This window comes from Myxocyprinus asiaticus, chromosome 7, assembly GCF_019703515.2.
Source record: "Myxocyprinus asiaticus isolate MX2 ecotype Aquarium Trade chromosome 7, UBuf_Myxa_2, whole genome shotgun sequence".
Taxonomy (NCBI): Eukaryota; Metazoa; Chordata; class Actinopteri; order Cypriniformes; family Catostomidae; genus Myxocyprinus; species Myxocyprinus asiaticus.
The window spans coordinates 32,883,702-32,899,755 of record NC_059350.1 but is presented as its reverse complement, the minus strand read 5'-3'; the positions used below and the strand labels follow the sequence as shown (position 1 = coordinate 32,899,755).

Genomic DNA, 16,054 nt, shown 5'->3' with positions numbered 1-16,054 from the left:
AGATTGGTTCGCAGTGGTAGACCTGAAGGACGCATACAGACCCTTCCTGCGGTTTGGCTTCGAAGGTCCTCCCCCTCGGCCTGCCCTTGTCCCCTCGCGTCTTCACGAAGGTCGCAGAGGCAGCCCTTGCTAAGGGAAGTGGGCGTCCGCATCCACAACTATCTTGGCGACTGGCTAATCCTAGCTCACTCTCGAGAGTTGCTGTGCGCACACAGGGACCTCGTGCTCCGGCACCTCAGCCAACTGGGGCTTCGGGTCAACTGGGAAAAGAGGAAGCTCTCCCAGGTTCAGAGCATCTCTTTTCTTGGTTTGGAGTTGGACTCGGTCTCGATGACAGCGCGCCTCACGAACGAGAGTGTGCAGTCAGTGCTGAACTGTCTGAAGGCATTCAGACGGAGGACAGCGGTTCCACTGAAACGTTTTAAGAGGCTCCTGGGGCATATGGCATCCTCAGCGGTGGCCACACTGCTCGGGTTGATGCATATGAGACCGCTTCAGCACTGGCTTCAGATTCGAGTCCCGAGATGGGCAAGGCGCCGCGGGACACATCGCGTGACCATCACGCCGATCTGTCGCCACCTCTTCAGCCCTTGGACCGACCATGCATTTCTATGGGCAGGGGTTCCCCTAGAGCAGGTCTCCAGGCACGTCGTGGTTACAAAAGATGCCTCCAAGACGGGCTGGGGCGCCAGATGCAACGGGCACACATCCGCCGGATCCTGGACTGGCCCACGGCTGCGTTGGCACATTAACTGCCTAGAATTGTTGGCAGTACTGCTCACCCTGCAGATGTTCCTGCCGTTGATCCAGGGCAAGCACGTGTCGGTCCGGACGGACAACACAGCGATGGTAGCGTACATCAACTGTCAAGGCGGTCTACGCTCCCGTTGCATGTCACAACTTGCCTGCCATCTCCTCTGGAGTCAGCAGCGCCTCAAATCGCTACGAGCCACTCACATCCCGGGCGACTTCAACACCGCAGCAGATGCGCTGTTATGTCAGGTTACCCTCAGGGGAGAGTGGAGACTCCACCCTCAGGTGGTCCAGCTGATTTGGAGTCAATTCGGTCGAGCACAGGTAGACCTGTTTGCTTCACGGGAATCCTCGCACTGCCTGGTTTGGTATGCCCTGACCGAGGCACCCCTCGGTATAGATGCGCTGGCACACAGCTGGCCCCCTGGACTACGCAAATATGCGTTTCCACCAGTGAGCCTACTTGCACAGACCCTGTGCAAGGTCAGGGAGGACGAGGAGCAGGTCGTCCTAGTAGCAACCTACTGACCCACCCAGACGTGGTTCTCGGATCTCACGCTCCTCGCAACAGCCCCCCACTGACGAATTCCTCTGAGGAAGGACCTTCTTTCTCAGGCATGGGGCACCATCTGGCACCCTTGACCAGACCTCTGGAATCTCCACGTTTGGCCCCTGGACGGGACGCGGAAGACCTAAGTGTCCTACCACCCGTGGTGGTAGACACGATCACTCAGGCTAGGGCTCCCTCTATGAGGCGCCTGTATGCCTTGAAGTGGCGTCTGTTCGCTAAGTGGTGTTCTTCCCGACGCGAAGACTCCCAGATATGCGCAGTTGGATCGGTGCTTTCCTTCCTGCAGGAGAGGCTTGAAGGTGTATGTAGCCGCTATTTCGGCTCATCACGATGCAGTAGATGGTAAATACTTGGGGAAGCACGACTTGATCATCAGGTTCCTGAGAGGCGCTAGGAGGTTGAATACCTCCAGACCGCACCTCGTCCCCTCGTGGGACCTCTCTGTAGTCCTTTGGGGCCTACAGGGAGCTCCATTTGAGCCCATGGAGTCAGCTGAGCGTAAGGCACTCTCTTTGAAGACTGCCCTCCTGACTGCACTCACTTCCATCAAAAGGGTAGGGGAACTGCAGGCATTCTCTGTTAGCGAATCGTGCCTGGAGTTCAGTCCGGGTTGCTTTCATGTGATCCTGAGACCCCGACCGGGCTATGTGCCCAAGGTTCCCACGACCCCTTTTAGGGATCAGGTGGTGAACCTGCAAGTGCTGCCCCAGGAGGAGGCAGACCCAGCCTTGGCGTTGCTGTGTCCAGTGCGAGCTTTATGCATCTATTTGGATCGCACGCAGAGCCTTAGAAGCTCCGAGCAGCTCTTTGTCTACTTTGATGGACAGCGGAAAGGAAGCACTGTCTCCAAACAGAGGATCACCCACTGGGCCATTGACGCCATCGCGATGGCATATCAGGCTCAGGACGTGCCACCCCCTGCGGGGTTACGAGCCCACTCTACCAGGAGTGTGGTGGCCTCCTGGGCCCTGGCCAGTGGCACCTCTTTGACAGACATTTGCAGAGCAGCGGGCTGGGCAACACCCAACACCTTTGCGAGGTTCTACAATCTCCGGGTTGAGCCAGTCTTGTCCCGTGTATTGGCAGGCACGAGCAGGTAAGTTCCGGGACAGCTGGCCAGGTGTACCGCTTGTGATCCCTGGATGACTTTCCTCCTTAGCCCTCTGGCAGTTGAGTTTGCGGAGAAACTCGCTGACCAGCCCAATACATGCACTAATGAGCCCCTGTACTGAGGTAGGTGCTCCACATGTGCTGGTTCCCCGAAGGTGACCCCATGTGATATCTTCCGCAAAATCGTTTCCGTCGGCAAACTGCGTCTTCCTTGGGCAGAGGCCCCTCTGCCCCCAGTCGCCATTCTCTGTAGAAACTCCTCCCCCTTCGGGTAGGACCTACCATGGCACCTCTCCACATTACATACTTCCGACAAGACCTGTAAGACCATGTGACGTATTCCACTCAAAATACCCCCTTTTTGGGCTTGATGTGGTCTCCGCGGTGTCTTCCCCTTGGGAGGGACACCCCCCAACACAGATACTTATGGCTCCCAGTCAGTTAACAAATTCCACTCTTTTTGGGGAGAAAAGAGAGGGAAAGAGGCCTCAGCTGGGCTAGACTGTTCCTATAGTTGGGCAGTCGACTTGTTCCTGATGGACCGTTCGACACTCATAAGAGCTTTGGGGGAGGTTATGTGACAGCCTGGTGCGCTGGCTATGAAGCACACAGCGGTCTGCCTGTCACACACCGCCAGTTCACATAATACAGTTCAGATAGTTGTGGCGTTTTGTATAGGGACCCCTAGTGTCACTACATCGACACAATGTCGAGTGAGTGACAGATAGGGAACGCCATGGTTATTTTCGTAACCTCCGTTCCCTGATGGAGGGAACGAGACGTTGTGTCCCTCTTGCCACAACTCTGAACTACCCGCTGAAATGGCCGGGACCTGGTCTCGGCTCCTCAGCACAAAACCTGAATGAGTGGTTGCATACCAGCTCCTTTTATACCCATATGTCCAGGGGAGTGGCATGCAAATTCCACTCGCCAATTCTCATTAGCCTTTTTTAAAAAAAGCAGAGGTGTATGGGGCTCCCAAGAATGACCCCTAGTGTCATTACATCGACACAACATCTCGTTCCCTCCATCAGGGAACGGAGGTTACGAAAGTAACCATGACGTTTTACTAAAGTAATATTGTAGTAACCATGTTTTTTTGCGGAAGCTATAATTTTAATGCAATTAACCATATTTTTTATTACAGTAATATGGTGTTAACATAGTTACTATGTTTTAGTGATTACTATAAAATACCATGGTGATACTATGCTTACTGTAAAACCATGGTTAGTTTTTGTAAGAGAAGGTTAGGATTAGGTTTAGGGGTAGAGGCTGGTGTAGGGTGTCTGTGGGACTATAAATAAACACACTGCAGGGATGCCATTAGTATTTAATTAGGGGTGCAAATAGTATCTGTCTAATACTATTTACACTTAGTGCAAATAACCTAAGCCTTATTATTATTATTTTTATTAAGAAATCCTTTTGTCTTCTTGAAATCTCATATAGCATCCCATGTTTCTAGGATACAGTAATATTTTGACAGAAATTCATGTTAAGGCACATATTAATTTAAATCTTAGATTCTGTTATTATGACTTAATTAATTGACATTAATAGTAATTTATGAACTCAAATGTGTTTAGCTGCTGTTTAAAGATGTTTATCTCTTACAGAACTGGAGATTTTGTTTGTGTTCTGCAGCTCGTGCTCCTTTCCAGTTGAATTGCAAAGAAAAATGCAAACAAATGTGTCCCCACTCAAGATATACATCCACTGAGGTGTGGATGCAATCTTTGTTTATTAAAATATACATTTACATTTTAGTGGTTTAGAACCCAGGGCCTCCTATACAAGAAGCGAATTAGTTACCACTTGTCAGACTCTTAACAACTGAGCTGATTGCTGTACTTCTCCAGTGACCAATAATATCTTATGACCGAAAGTAGCAGACGTAGAGCTAAAGCTATCAAATTTATTATGTGAAATATTTATTTTAGAGCTTGAATTGATCATCAAAACTATTTAAAATAATCTTTTACAAGCGCTCCTCATTGCTGTGAGACTTCAAATTAACACTGTGCAATAATCTTGCGAGACTGACGAGAGAGGTATCCCTTCTAGACACGACCGAGTGCTAGATGGCACTTTAGGAAGTGTATTTGAGCTTGAAATTATGATCGCCAAGGAGACTGCTGTCAAGATGTACAGTGAAAAAGGAGTTACATTTTGGTCTGCTCTCACCCAAAACCAACTGGATAGCTTCATAAGACATTGATTAGAGCACTGGAGACATATAATTATGTTTATGCTGACTTTCCTCTTTTTTTGCTGCTTTAAAAAGGCCTGGTCACCATTCACTTGCATTGTATGGACCTACAGAGCTGAGATATTCTTCTAAAAATCTTCATTTGTGTTCTGCAAAAGAAAGAAAGTCATGCACATTTTAGATGGCATGAGGGTGAGTAAATGATAAGTGAATTTCATTTTTGGGTGAACTATCCCCTTAAAATATGTTATAACCATTGTTGGGTACAATATTTCTGGAATGTAATCTGGTACTGATTACATTTTACACAACTAAAATGGTCAGTAGCCTAATATTTTTGATTACACTTTTTTGTATTTGATCTAATCTGATTACTTTTGGATTAATTATTGCAGATTTTAAAGAAATCATTAATTTTAAGTGTATTCATACAAATTGACACTCCTTTCAATCAAAAAGCAAAGAAACTGCCACCTTTGCCATTTCTTTGAAAGTCAAGACTGATGATAGGTAATGTAATACATAATCCATAAAAGTAACTAGTAATTTCATTACATAATCCAGATTACATTTAGTCCATTAATACTGAACACTGGTTAAAATCTCCATCATTCGATTTTGATTTGATGAATTACAGTTGCCATTAGTGGTCGACCAATATACTATATCGGCGATATACTGACTTTTAATAATTGGTATCGGCCAATACATTTTCCCGTTTGGCCGATTTTTTTCTTGAGGGTGCCGAAAATCGCCTGCTTGCATGTGAAGCGACTGAGACATGTAAACTACCAGTCACTGTTTGTTTTGTTGTTACGTGCATCGTGTGTTACTACAATACTTGAATAATAGAATTTTGTAGGTGCAACACAGTGTCATTTAAACGGTCTGCATATCAGAGCCGCGGCAGACACGTTTGAGCACATAATGTTAAAGTGCTCACCTGTTTCATTCTCCCTCTCTCTCCTCAACAGTTCCCTGTAACTTTTTATCATTAGACAAAACAGTTAAAAGGCAAATATCAATAAAACTAATATCATATACCGTCTGCAAATATACACTTATCTCGTTCAAACAGATGTAATAAACCAACCTCACACAACTTCAGTTGATCCAGCATCCTGTGGAGCGCTCATTTATTTACCTCTGAAGCACGTATTCTAACAGTCTCTCCTCAACTGTTCCCTGTAACTTTTCTAATGATAAAAGGCAACTATCAATAAAACTTGTATTACATACCGTTTGCAAATATGCAGATATCTCATTTAAACAGATGTAATTCACGAACCTCATGAAAATCCAGCCTTTTCTTCCCATTGAACGATCATCTAATATCTTTCTCTGAAGCACGTATTCCATCAGCCAGAATCAAAACTTCAGTATCAGGATCAAAAGTTCCTCTAATTCACAAATCATGATGACAAACTAAGCAGGCGATCCAGGCTGTTAAAACTGTCAGGAGATTGAGGCTCGCGCTGGATCCGCACGAGCGCATGTGCAACTTCAAGGTTGCGTCCGATACCAAGAAAATGCTGCCTCTGGTGGCTGTATACGGAGGTACGTTAAAAATAAGGTGCTTTTCAAACTGTTCGGAGACCAGTTTCTTTAAGAGTTCCATTCATTCAAAATAGATGTCAGTTAAACCATTAAATGATTAGGCAGCAAGGCAGCAAGTCAGCTGCCTATGTTTTCGGATGCAGCCCAAGGTAAAAGTGCTTCACGTGGAAGTAAATGTCATATTCACTGTACACTGTATGTACAATTGGTTTGATTCTGTATTTTTTGAGAAAATGCGATTGCTAACATGAACATGCCATCCATGGTTGCTGGACTACTGTGTGTACTGTTATTTTCTTCCTCCTAATATATTAACACTAACTACGTTTCCATCCAAGGATTTTTTGCGAAAAAAGTCTTAGCGCATCAAAATAAAGCTGATGGAAATGCTAATTATCACTAAAATTTCACAAGTGTCGACATAATATTTTTCCGTTTTACTCTAGCGCATAAACTCTATGTCGATACTTCAAATGTTGCGAAAAACTGGTTTGGAAACACTTTTTGTCAAGAAAATTGTCATTAACGCAAAAATGTAGTGTTACATGACAGAATTTGCCCCAATCGTTAGCCTGTGTTAATCATGAAGACAGTATACATCCTTGAAAGCCAGTTTATTGTACGTGATTGCAGATCCGATGCTGCAAACATGACACTGCCAGGAGTGCCAACACAAATATCTCATATCATGCACATGGACAATTGCATGGAGAACAAAGTAATGGCCACTGTTTTGATTAATTTAATCGCAGTAGCCACCCGTTTATTTATTAATGTTGCTTTTCCACACCATTCAAAATAATAGATGGCAGTCATGGAATTAGACCAAAATACAAAAAAAACATATAATTTCTGTGCACAAAGATTCTTTAAATTAAAAATAAATACACAATACTAGGAGAAACGCTTCGGTGTGCTTAATTGAAAATTATTGCTTAATTTACTTTGGAAAAAATGCCGGCACAATTCCCTGTATTAAATTAAATAAATTACCAAATGAAAAAAGCATTAAATTAAAAAAATTCACTACCAAACGAAAAAAATTATATTTTTAGTCCTATATATGCCTTTTCTTTACACAAACTTAAATTAGCCTTACCCTGTTCTGTAGGCGAAAAAAGTCAGCTGAATGACATTATCAGAATGTTCTACACTTTTTTCAAGACTATAAACTATCAGAGCTATTTGTTCAATGAGTTCACTTTCAGAAAACCAGATTTTGAATATTTTAAAACATTTAAATATTTTAAATCGAACCCTCTTTACCTTGGATCACATTTGTTGAGCTTCTTCAGAAAATGTAAATTGCATTATGGCATTAAATTAATTTTAGATGACAATCAAGTTCACTTGGTCGTTAAAAGTTGCTGGACAAATATGCGGGACATAATGCAGTTGAGATGGCAATGCTTTAGATTAGATGATTGTTCAAAATAGCCTATTGAATATCAGGAATGTATCATAAACACTGATGTTACACTGCATCAACTGATAGCTGTGCACACAGCATATACACATCGATGGATGGTCCTTATACTAAAACCGAAAGTTTCCCCCCACTACTTGGTGCAGGTTGCCAGCTTGAACAGGGCCATGACGATTCGCTTTCGGGTCGGAACCGGTGGCAACCTGCGATAGGCGCAACATCAGGACAGGACCAGTATTACAGTCAAGGGCAACTGCTCCCTTTTGATTGCAATTTCTCAACTTCTGATTGCTTTTATTTGTGAAATTAAAATGACAGTAAGCTGGCTAATTTCAATGAATTTTCTCAACACTCTCCCCATTTTACCAAAACTTCGGAGGAAAACAAATTAGGGACATCTGGGAGGCGAATTAGTGATAAACACACATTTCTGTATGGAAACGGCTTCAGGGCAGATTTCTTTTGCGCTTCTTTTGTGTTTTTTAGGCATGATGTCATCACGCACACCATTTTTATTGATAAAAGGCCATTTGAATGGAAACAGGCAGAAGACGGCAAATTTCGCAAATTTCTTTTTACACGTTTTCACTTTATCGATAACAAAATAGGACGAAAAGTGGATGGAAACTAGGCTACTTTCTTCATGTGCAAATAAATGACTACAATTTGATGACTAAACATAAATCTGAAGAAACAGTTATCTACCATTTAAAATAAAATATTTTTTAGTTTTGTGTGAAATTGAGTAAATATAGTGCTAAATAGGAGTTTATAATTTTTTTAGCAATTTTATATTTATGTTATTTATTATATTAAATTTTGTGATATATCGGCATTGTATTGGCCTATCGGCCACCCTGCTCTCTGGATATCGACATCGCCCATTAAAAAACCCATATCAGTCGACCACTAGTTGCGATGATCAATAGAAAATGTACAGAAACTTCTGTTTAAAACAAAACTCAGAGTACTGCCTTCTGTGGGCAGTAACTGTTAAACGTTAATCTGCAAATATCGCTGAGTTTTGTGCATAAGGCACAATCTATAATAAGATTAATTTCTATTGACATTGTTTACATAGACTTTGAATTGCAAAACAGCCACTTCTATTAAATCATATCTGATGACTAGTAGACCAATTTATAGTTCATGACTCCTGAAGAATCCCTAAAGAGGCTCTGAAAATCTGTCACACTGACTTCTCTAACCCTGAGCAAAATTTAAGCGATGTGAGGGTTTATAATTTGTCCAAAAGAATTACAGTATGGTATACTCACAATGTACTTCATAGACTTGCCCACAATATCAAATTGGAACCAAATGTCTGAGACCACTACTGAAAAAGCTTCTATTTTGTATTTTCTGTATTTATTTATTTTTTAGTCTTGTGAGCTTTAATGGAACCAACAGAATCTGACTTAACATGGTCAAAGTCACACATTTGCTTATTTATAGAGTGACCTAAAATAGTGATCTCTAATATTTCTTATCTATCTTACGTTATAATGTTTATTTTTTCAAAATATTAAATGTTTTGTTTATTTCAAGCTTTAAATTAGATTTTGAATCCCAGATTTTCAGTGTGGTCTCAGACATTGGAGCCTGCTGTATTACTGGCAAAAATAGCACTAATATTTTCTTGCCCTGGGAAAATTTTCTAGGTGTAATGTAAGTTACATTTTGAAGTACTGTGAAAAATCGATGACCGATAATAACAGTTGAGACTGGCTACAAACCAGGGTTAGCCACCATCCGCACAGCAGGGTACGCTGTCATGCATATCTTATAAATGTATGCCCTCGTGACTTAACCCTTTGAGTGTGTGTGGGTGTCTAATGTTTTCACTCTCTATGATTTATAATGATTCTCCTGGAAACCATGCAGATACACTTACATGGCCACACTAACAGAGAAGCGAGCACACAGACAGTGACACGGAATGCCTGCCATGGCAGCAACGGTCTTTTCCCACCATTCCGTTCCCAGAATGAGGGACATCCTCATAGGAAGTGTGGCTGGTATTTTAACTATTACTGGATATTTCCTTTTATTGTTTTAGATGTATTAATTTTCCACAATATGTCTCAATCCAGGAACTACTCTTGGCCTTTGATAAACTCAAGCATATTTGTGTTTTTATTAAAAAAAAATTGTTAGAAACATTTGATTATTTATTACTTGTTACGGTCAAATGTTTCTGTAGCCTATTATTGTTTTTTACCTTTATTTCGGGCATGGGATCAAGACATGACCCAGGTCGGATTTGAATTGTTTTTGTTTTTTTTTTGTTTTTGTTTTTTAAATGCTTTTTTAAAATTCACATTAATGTATAGAGTACAAATGTCATTTACATGTTATTGTCCATTTAAGAATTGCTTTGTAATGTGCATGGCATTCTATTCACAATCAACACAACCTGACACAAAAAGCTCCTCTTTCAAAATGCCAGTTCATCTGATTTCAGTATTCACACCATTTGTTTGATACATTTTATTACTGTTCATGAGTCATCTCATGTTCATCTCTAGCTGCTGTATGCAAACAAAAAATGAAGATATGATAAGGCCTGATAGTCTACTTTCACCCCTAGTCCATTTGAAAGGCATAAAATTGCAAGACATCAATTGCACACTCTGGTTTGCACTGCCACGTCTTGTGGTCAGCACAATTGTCAGCTTAACTATTAAACAGTGGCAACACCTCCCTGTACATCTGATACATGGTAAACCACCAGATACACCGAGAGAGGAGACAGAGAGAAATATAGGTCTAATTCAGGGAGTACAGCGATGGTCTGAGATCAGGTTTCTCCTCCGCATTCCTAATATAAAGCATTATGAGCTCCTGATCGCCAATCAATTGGTGTCAAATAACACCATAACAGCCTGACAGTGAATTACACACTTAAATTACATTAAAGTAATGGACCTACCTCTCTGCTCCACTTCTGCATTCACAACAGGGAGGAAGAGAGAGAGAATGAGAGAAAGAGAGAGAAACAACAGATTAATGATGCAATATTAAATACTTCACAGTAATTCAATCCATATGTATGTAATGTGCATCATATCTTATCATAATCTCGTGAAAGTAGTAAAATGTGCTTCATTTATACTCTAGAAATTCTATTAACAAAGTGACCATAATTTTTTGAAAACAAATACAGTGTGTCCACGCTACAATAGACTATCAACCAGATAAATGAATGCATAAAAACACAAGAGAACAAAAAATAGAGAAACAGAGTTTGTTGCACAAAAATGTCTCAAATGCTTTTCTTGGACAGCGTTCTTGGCTGATGGATAAAAGACATAGGCTGATCCAAACTGAACATGTGTTACGCACATTTATCTACTCATTTACTTTATTTTTGTAAGATACAGTATTATTCAAGAGTCCACACTTAAAATCTGGGATTCAAAATCTAATCTAAACCTGAAAATAAACAGGGAGTTTTGGGATTTTGAAAAATTTAAAACCAAGAAATGAATAAGAAATTTCTAACTATTGAACTATTTATTTTTTTTTTTTCACCCAATTTGGAATGCCCAATTCCCAGTGTGCTTTTAAGTCCTTGTGGTCGTGTAGTGATTTGCCTCAATCCAGGTGGCGGAGGACGAATCCCAGTTGCATTCGCGTCTAAGACCATCAACCTGCGCATCTTATCACGTGGCTTGTTGAGCGCATTGCCATGGAGACATAGTGCGTGTGGAGGCTTCATGCCATCCACTGCGGCATCTGCGCTCGACTCACCACATGCCCCACCGAGAACGAACCACATTATAGCGACCACGAGGAGGTTACCCCATGTAACTCTACCCTCCCTAGCAACCGGGCCAATTTGGTTGCTCACTCAGCACGCCCTGGGATTTGAACTAGTGAACTCCAGGGGTGGTAGCCAGTGTCTTTTACCACTGAGCTACCCAGGCCCCCCGATTCTGAACTATTTCTAGGACCTTAATCAAATAAGCAAATTTGCAACACCGACCATTGTCCTTTGAAGAAAAGGTCAGATTTCCTTGCTTTATTGAAGCACACAAGATCCAATATGGATCATCAGGTTTTGCACAAACTTATGGAGTCCATGCCAGCTCAGGTGCATACTGTCATTAAAGCTATAAGGGACATACCAAAAACTAAGGAACTCTGAATTGTTTATATGAAATTTTAATTTTAAAAATAAACTTTTCACTTAAATGGCTATGCTGATAATATCATTTGATTTGAAAAACTATATAAAATTTGAAAATGGACTCCTGAATGGCACTGCACTGTATGTATAACAAAAAACAAAACAAAACAAAATCCTCCATGCCTCCATGATTTTTACCTGCCAGGATGTAATGTGGTACTTTTCCAGTTTTATTTTAAAGTGAATGTAAAAATGATCTGATTCACTATTTAATTCATGAGTCTTCCTTTACAGTTTAATAAAAATTACATTATACTGTTGCTATCATTTATATTCCTTTATGTGTACGTGCGTGTTTCTCTCCTCTATGAAATATACATGAGGATGAACTGTTAATGCATCACTCAATAAATAAGCCAGCATTCAGGAGGAAGAGACTGTGTGTGTGCGTATAGGTGTGTGTGTGTGTATGTGTGTGTTTGGGGTTCCAGGAGATCTGATTTAGAAGCAATTATGTCTCTCACGCACACACACCTATTCACGTTTCAGTCACATTGTAAAAGGATCAATAACAGATAGTCATTAGCTGTTAGTGGTAATGAATAAAGAACTGCCTGAACGGTCAGGAAGAGTCTGCCCCTCATGGGAGGTTACAACTTGCTCTATTAGTACCCTATCCATCACAAACAAGAAGCAGGACGATGTGGCTTATGGAACAGAGAATTGAACTGTTCACACCAAACAGGTTTTTGCATCCATCCAAGCTGTTTTTCCTATGTAAACATGAGACAGACTGCCTCACGTCTCACTGTTTTGACAATGTCTCACGCAGGAGCGGCATGTTTTTTAGACGCCGTTTCAACTGTTATAAACACATCTCGGGGCCTGGGTAGCTCAGCGAGTATTGACGCTGACTACCACCCCTGGAGTCGCGAGTTCGAACCCAGGGCGTGCTGAGTGACTCCAGCCAGGTCTCCTAAGCAACCAAATTGGCCCGGTTGCTAGGGAGGGTAGAGTCACATGAGGTAACCTCCACGTGGTCACGATTAGGGGTTCTCGCTCTCAATGGGGCGCGTGGTAAGTTGCGCGTGGATTGTGGAGAGTAGCATGAGCCTCCACATGCGGAGTCTCCGCGGTGTCATGCACAACGAGCCACGTGTTAAGATGCGCAGATTGACGTCTCAGAAGCGGAGGTAACTGAGACTTGTCCTCCACCACCCGGATTGAGGTGAGTAACCGCGCCACCACGAGGACCTACTAAGTAGTGGGAATTGGGCATTCCAAATTGGGAGAAAAAAAAAAAAACACATCTCGAGACACCTGCATTCTGTTCTATTAGTAGCGCTGCATCCTTTTCAAGGCAAGTCAGTCCACTTGGCGGCCATCTTTGGAATGCTCTCTGGCAGCTTTTTTCTATGTAAACAAGTGGCATTAAAGTACAGCTCCTATCTTCTTGAATAGTGAAAGACAGGAATCTCCAAAATGGTTGGTCAAGACTACGATCAAAGAACATATTTCAAATAAGCAGTAAAATCTGACAACAATGATATAATACACTGTGCTTCTTTACCCCAGATCACGCTAAAATACGCTATTTCTCCAGCTGGTCTAGCTAATGAGCATGTGCGTTCTGGAGTTGATTGACAGGTGATGTCTGTATCTAAAAGGTGATTGGCTTATTTTACCTGGAAGGCAGGACTTCCTTATCTACGTTTAAATTTCTCCAACCCATTCATTTTAAATACAAGTGGTCCGTCTTGGCTACGTCTAGCTTTTTTAGCACAGCGACATGTTCAGTGTGAACAGTGCCTAAGGCTGCTTTCACACTTTATTCGATTGCTTGTTCCAAACTAGAGTTCGATTCAACCCTGCTTTCGTGTCCCCACTGTAATCATAATCTTTTCGAATTTTAATTTTAGGTCTGATCTGCTGTATGTTAGCGTCATCAACGTGAGTACCACCATGAGTTCTAGCAGCAGCTGTTTACCACTGTAGCTAGGTAATAACTCAGTATGATAAAGTGCCAGCTTTACTGTTTTATTCATGTTTTTGATGATTTAGCATAAAAATGCCCTTCTGGACCCGCCTACCAGCAGGCCTTCCCCACCTTCCACGACCTGGGAAGGAGACAAGGGGTGGGAAAAACAAAACAACAAAAAGAGGAGAGGGAAAGGCCAATGCGGAGCGACAGTGAGAGAGAGAGAGAGAGAGAGAGAGGAGAGAGAGGAAAACGTACTCGCCGGTTCCCAGACACACCGTCACCTAGTCCTCGATCACTCCTCCACCCTCTGGCGGACGGCGGTCGTTCTTCCGACACCACTGCGTTTTGGCGGCCAGTAAGGAACTCCTCCACCCCTGGCAGTGGCCCCACTGCTCCAGGCGGCCGGCAGTGAGCCCCTCCTCCCGTCGCGGACAGCGGCCATTCCTCCACGTCCAGGCGGGCGGTAGCAACTCCTCCGTCCCCCCGGCAGATGGCCGCGACTGCTCCTTTGGGGTGGATGGTAGTGGCGAGGACTCTAGGACGGCGCACCCCTCCTCCTTCCCGGGCTTCGGCACCAATGTAACAGGGTTCAATAGAAAGGAGGCGGCGGGAACCGGATGAAGCATCAAAGTCATGTTTTAATAAACTCAAACACAAAGACACAAACATAAACGCATACAGGGCAGCTGCCTGTAGCTCTCTCTCTCCCGAACTGCCGCATCTCGTTGCACTTATCCCTCTCCTTGGCTGATTAGCCCGATTGGGGGCCGTGCGTGCATAGTCACGGCCCGGCCCCACCCTCCTCCTTGTCACAGAGGCCTTACTACAACTTGCATGCAAGTTTTACTCTACACGAGCAATATCTTGGTGATTTTTCCAGGCCTGGAAAACACACTTTAAAAATGTGTTGATATTTCCAGCTTTTCCATAATCGTGGGAACCTGTGATTTCAAAATTAAACACTATCACCACTATTTCCTCGAAGAAATCTATTCATACAGTTGTTAATCAGACAGATCTAAGGAGCAGGTACAGTGTATGGGGTTTTCTGAGTGTGTAGGTAAAACAGACGTTTTATATTGAGGCCAAAAGCAGAGAGGTTGACTGGAGTTCTGCCAACTCCTCCATCACAGGGGAAAAGAGAAAGCCAGAAAAACCTCAAGAAAACATTTGCAACATTTTCCCAAGGGTCTCTAAGACTGAAGTAATTAAATTACCTGCATGTGTGTGTGTGTAGATAAGACTGTCTGTGTGCGAACATTCCCACTAATTACTAGGCCTGTGAAATTTTTTTAAGGGTTTTTGTGACCAGATGGTCACAATCACACATGTATGCACTTATGAATCCTCACACACGCTCCATGTCTGCTCTCCTTACCCATACTCACAGTACGATTTATAGTCAAAAGGTCAAGAGGAATGCTATGTGCATCCTGTCAGTGTCCTTTCTGTCATTTTAGCTCTGTGCAAGAAATTCCACCCATGCCTCTGTCTCACCTAAACATTCACATTCACAAATGAGTGGAATAGCAAAGTGTGTGAGTGTATTCAGGCTTTTCCTGCTGCCTGTGCCGCAGTCATACAATACTGATTTATCTACACTGTTGCCATGGCCACCCCAGATTGGAACACCAACCCCGCAGAAAGCGTGAGAACTTGAAACCATATCGCTCTGCCATCACATGTTTGACAGCCTCTTTTCCTCGGAGTCATGGCATGTGACGAGGCCCGGCAATAGATGCACAACAGCGGGCAAACGCAGATATTCATATGTTTCAGTCAGATACAAGTTCATATTGGTGACAGGTCTGGATGAGGTGGCAGGTAGAAATCATTGCAGTGCTAAGCTGTTAAAAAAGTTTTGATGTGCAAATTTGACAGTGAGCCACTGAATAAAAATCAGACTTAATAGATTAATTTTTGTGTTCTTGAGGACTCAAGCTCTTTGTCAGACAGTATGTGAGTGTACTTGTTTCACTATATTTGTGAGGGCCACATTTCAGGAAATGTTCCCCAAAACCTCTTTAAAAAACCTATAAAACCTAAGTACAGTCTACACTAGTGAAAAGGCTTTTTGGGCCACATAACGTCTTAATATAAAATAAAATAAATGCCAAAAGGTGTCGGTACGGTTATGGTATAGTAATTATAAATACATTTTTACATTTTTTGAAGAAAATGTGAGTGGTGCTTGCACATGCAAAAGTCAGTGCCACAATGCAGTTGCTAAGGTGCTCTGAATGGTTGCTAGGGTGTTTTTACCTGGCAAGTAAAAAAAAAATCACAAGTTTAATCAATTAATAGCATACCTC

General features: G+C 42.5%; 1 protein-coding gene across 1 annotated transcript in view; it reads right to left on the bottom strand.

Moving 5' to 3' along the window:
* adgrl3.1 (adhesion G protein-coupled receptor L3.1) overlaps nucleotides 1–16,054 on the bottom strand; it is a 190,646-nt gene that overhangs the window by 83,389 nt on the left and 91,203 nt on the right. Inside the window, exon 5 of the mRNA XM_051702396.1 lies at nucleotides 10,562–10,576. Coding sequence (XP_051558356.1) covers nucleotides 10,562–10,576 — 15 coding nt within the window. The remainder of the gene's footprint in view (nucleotides 1–10,561; nucleotides 10,577–16,054) is intronic.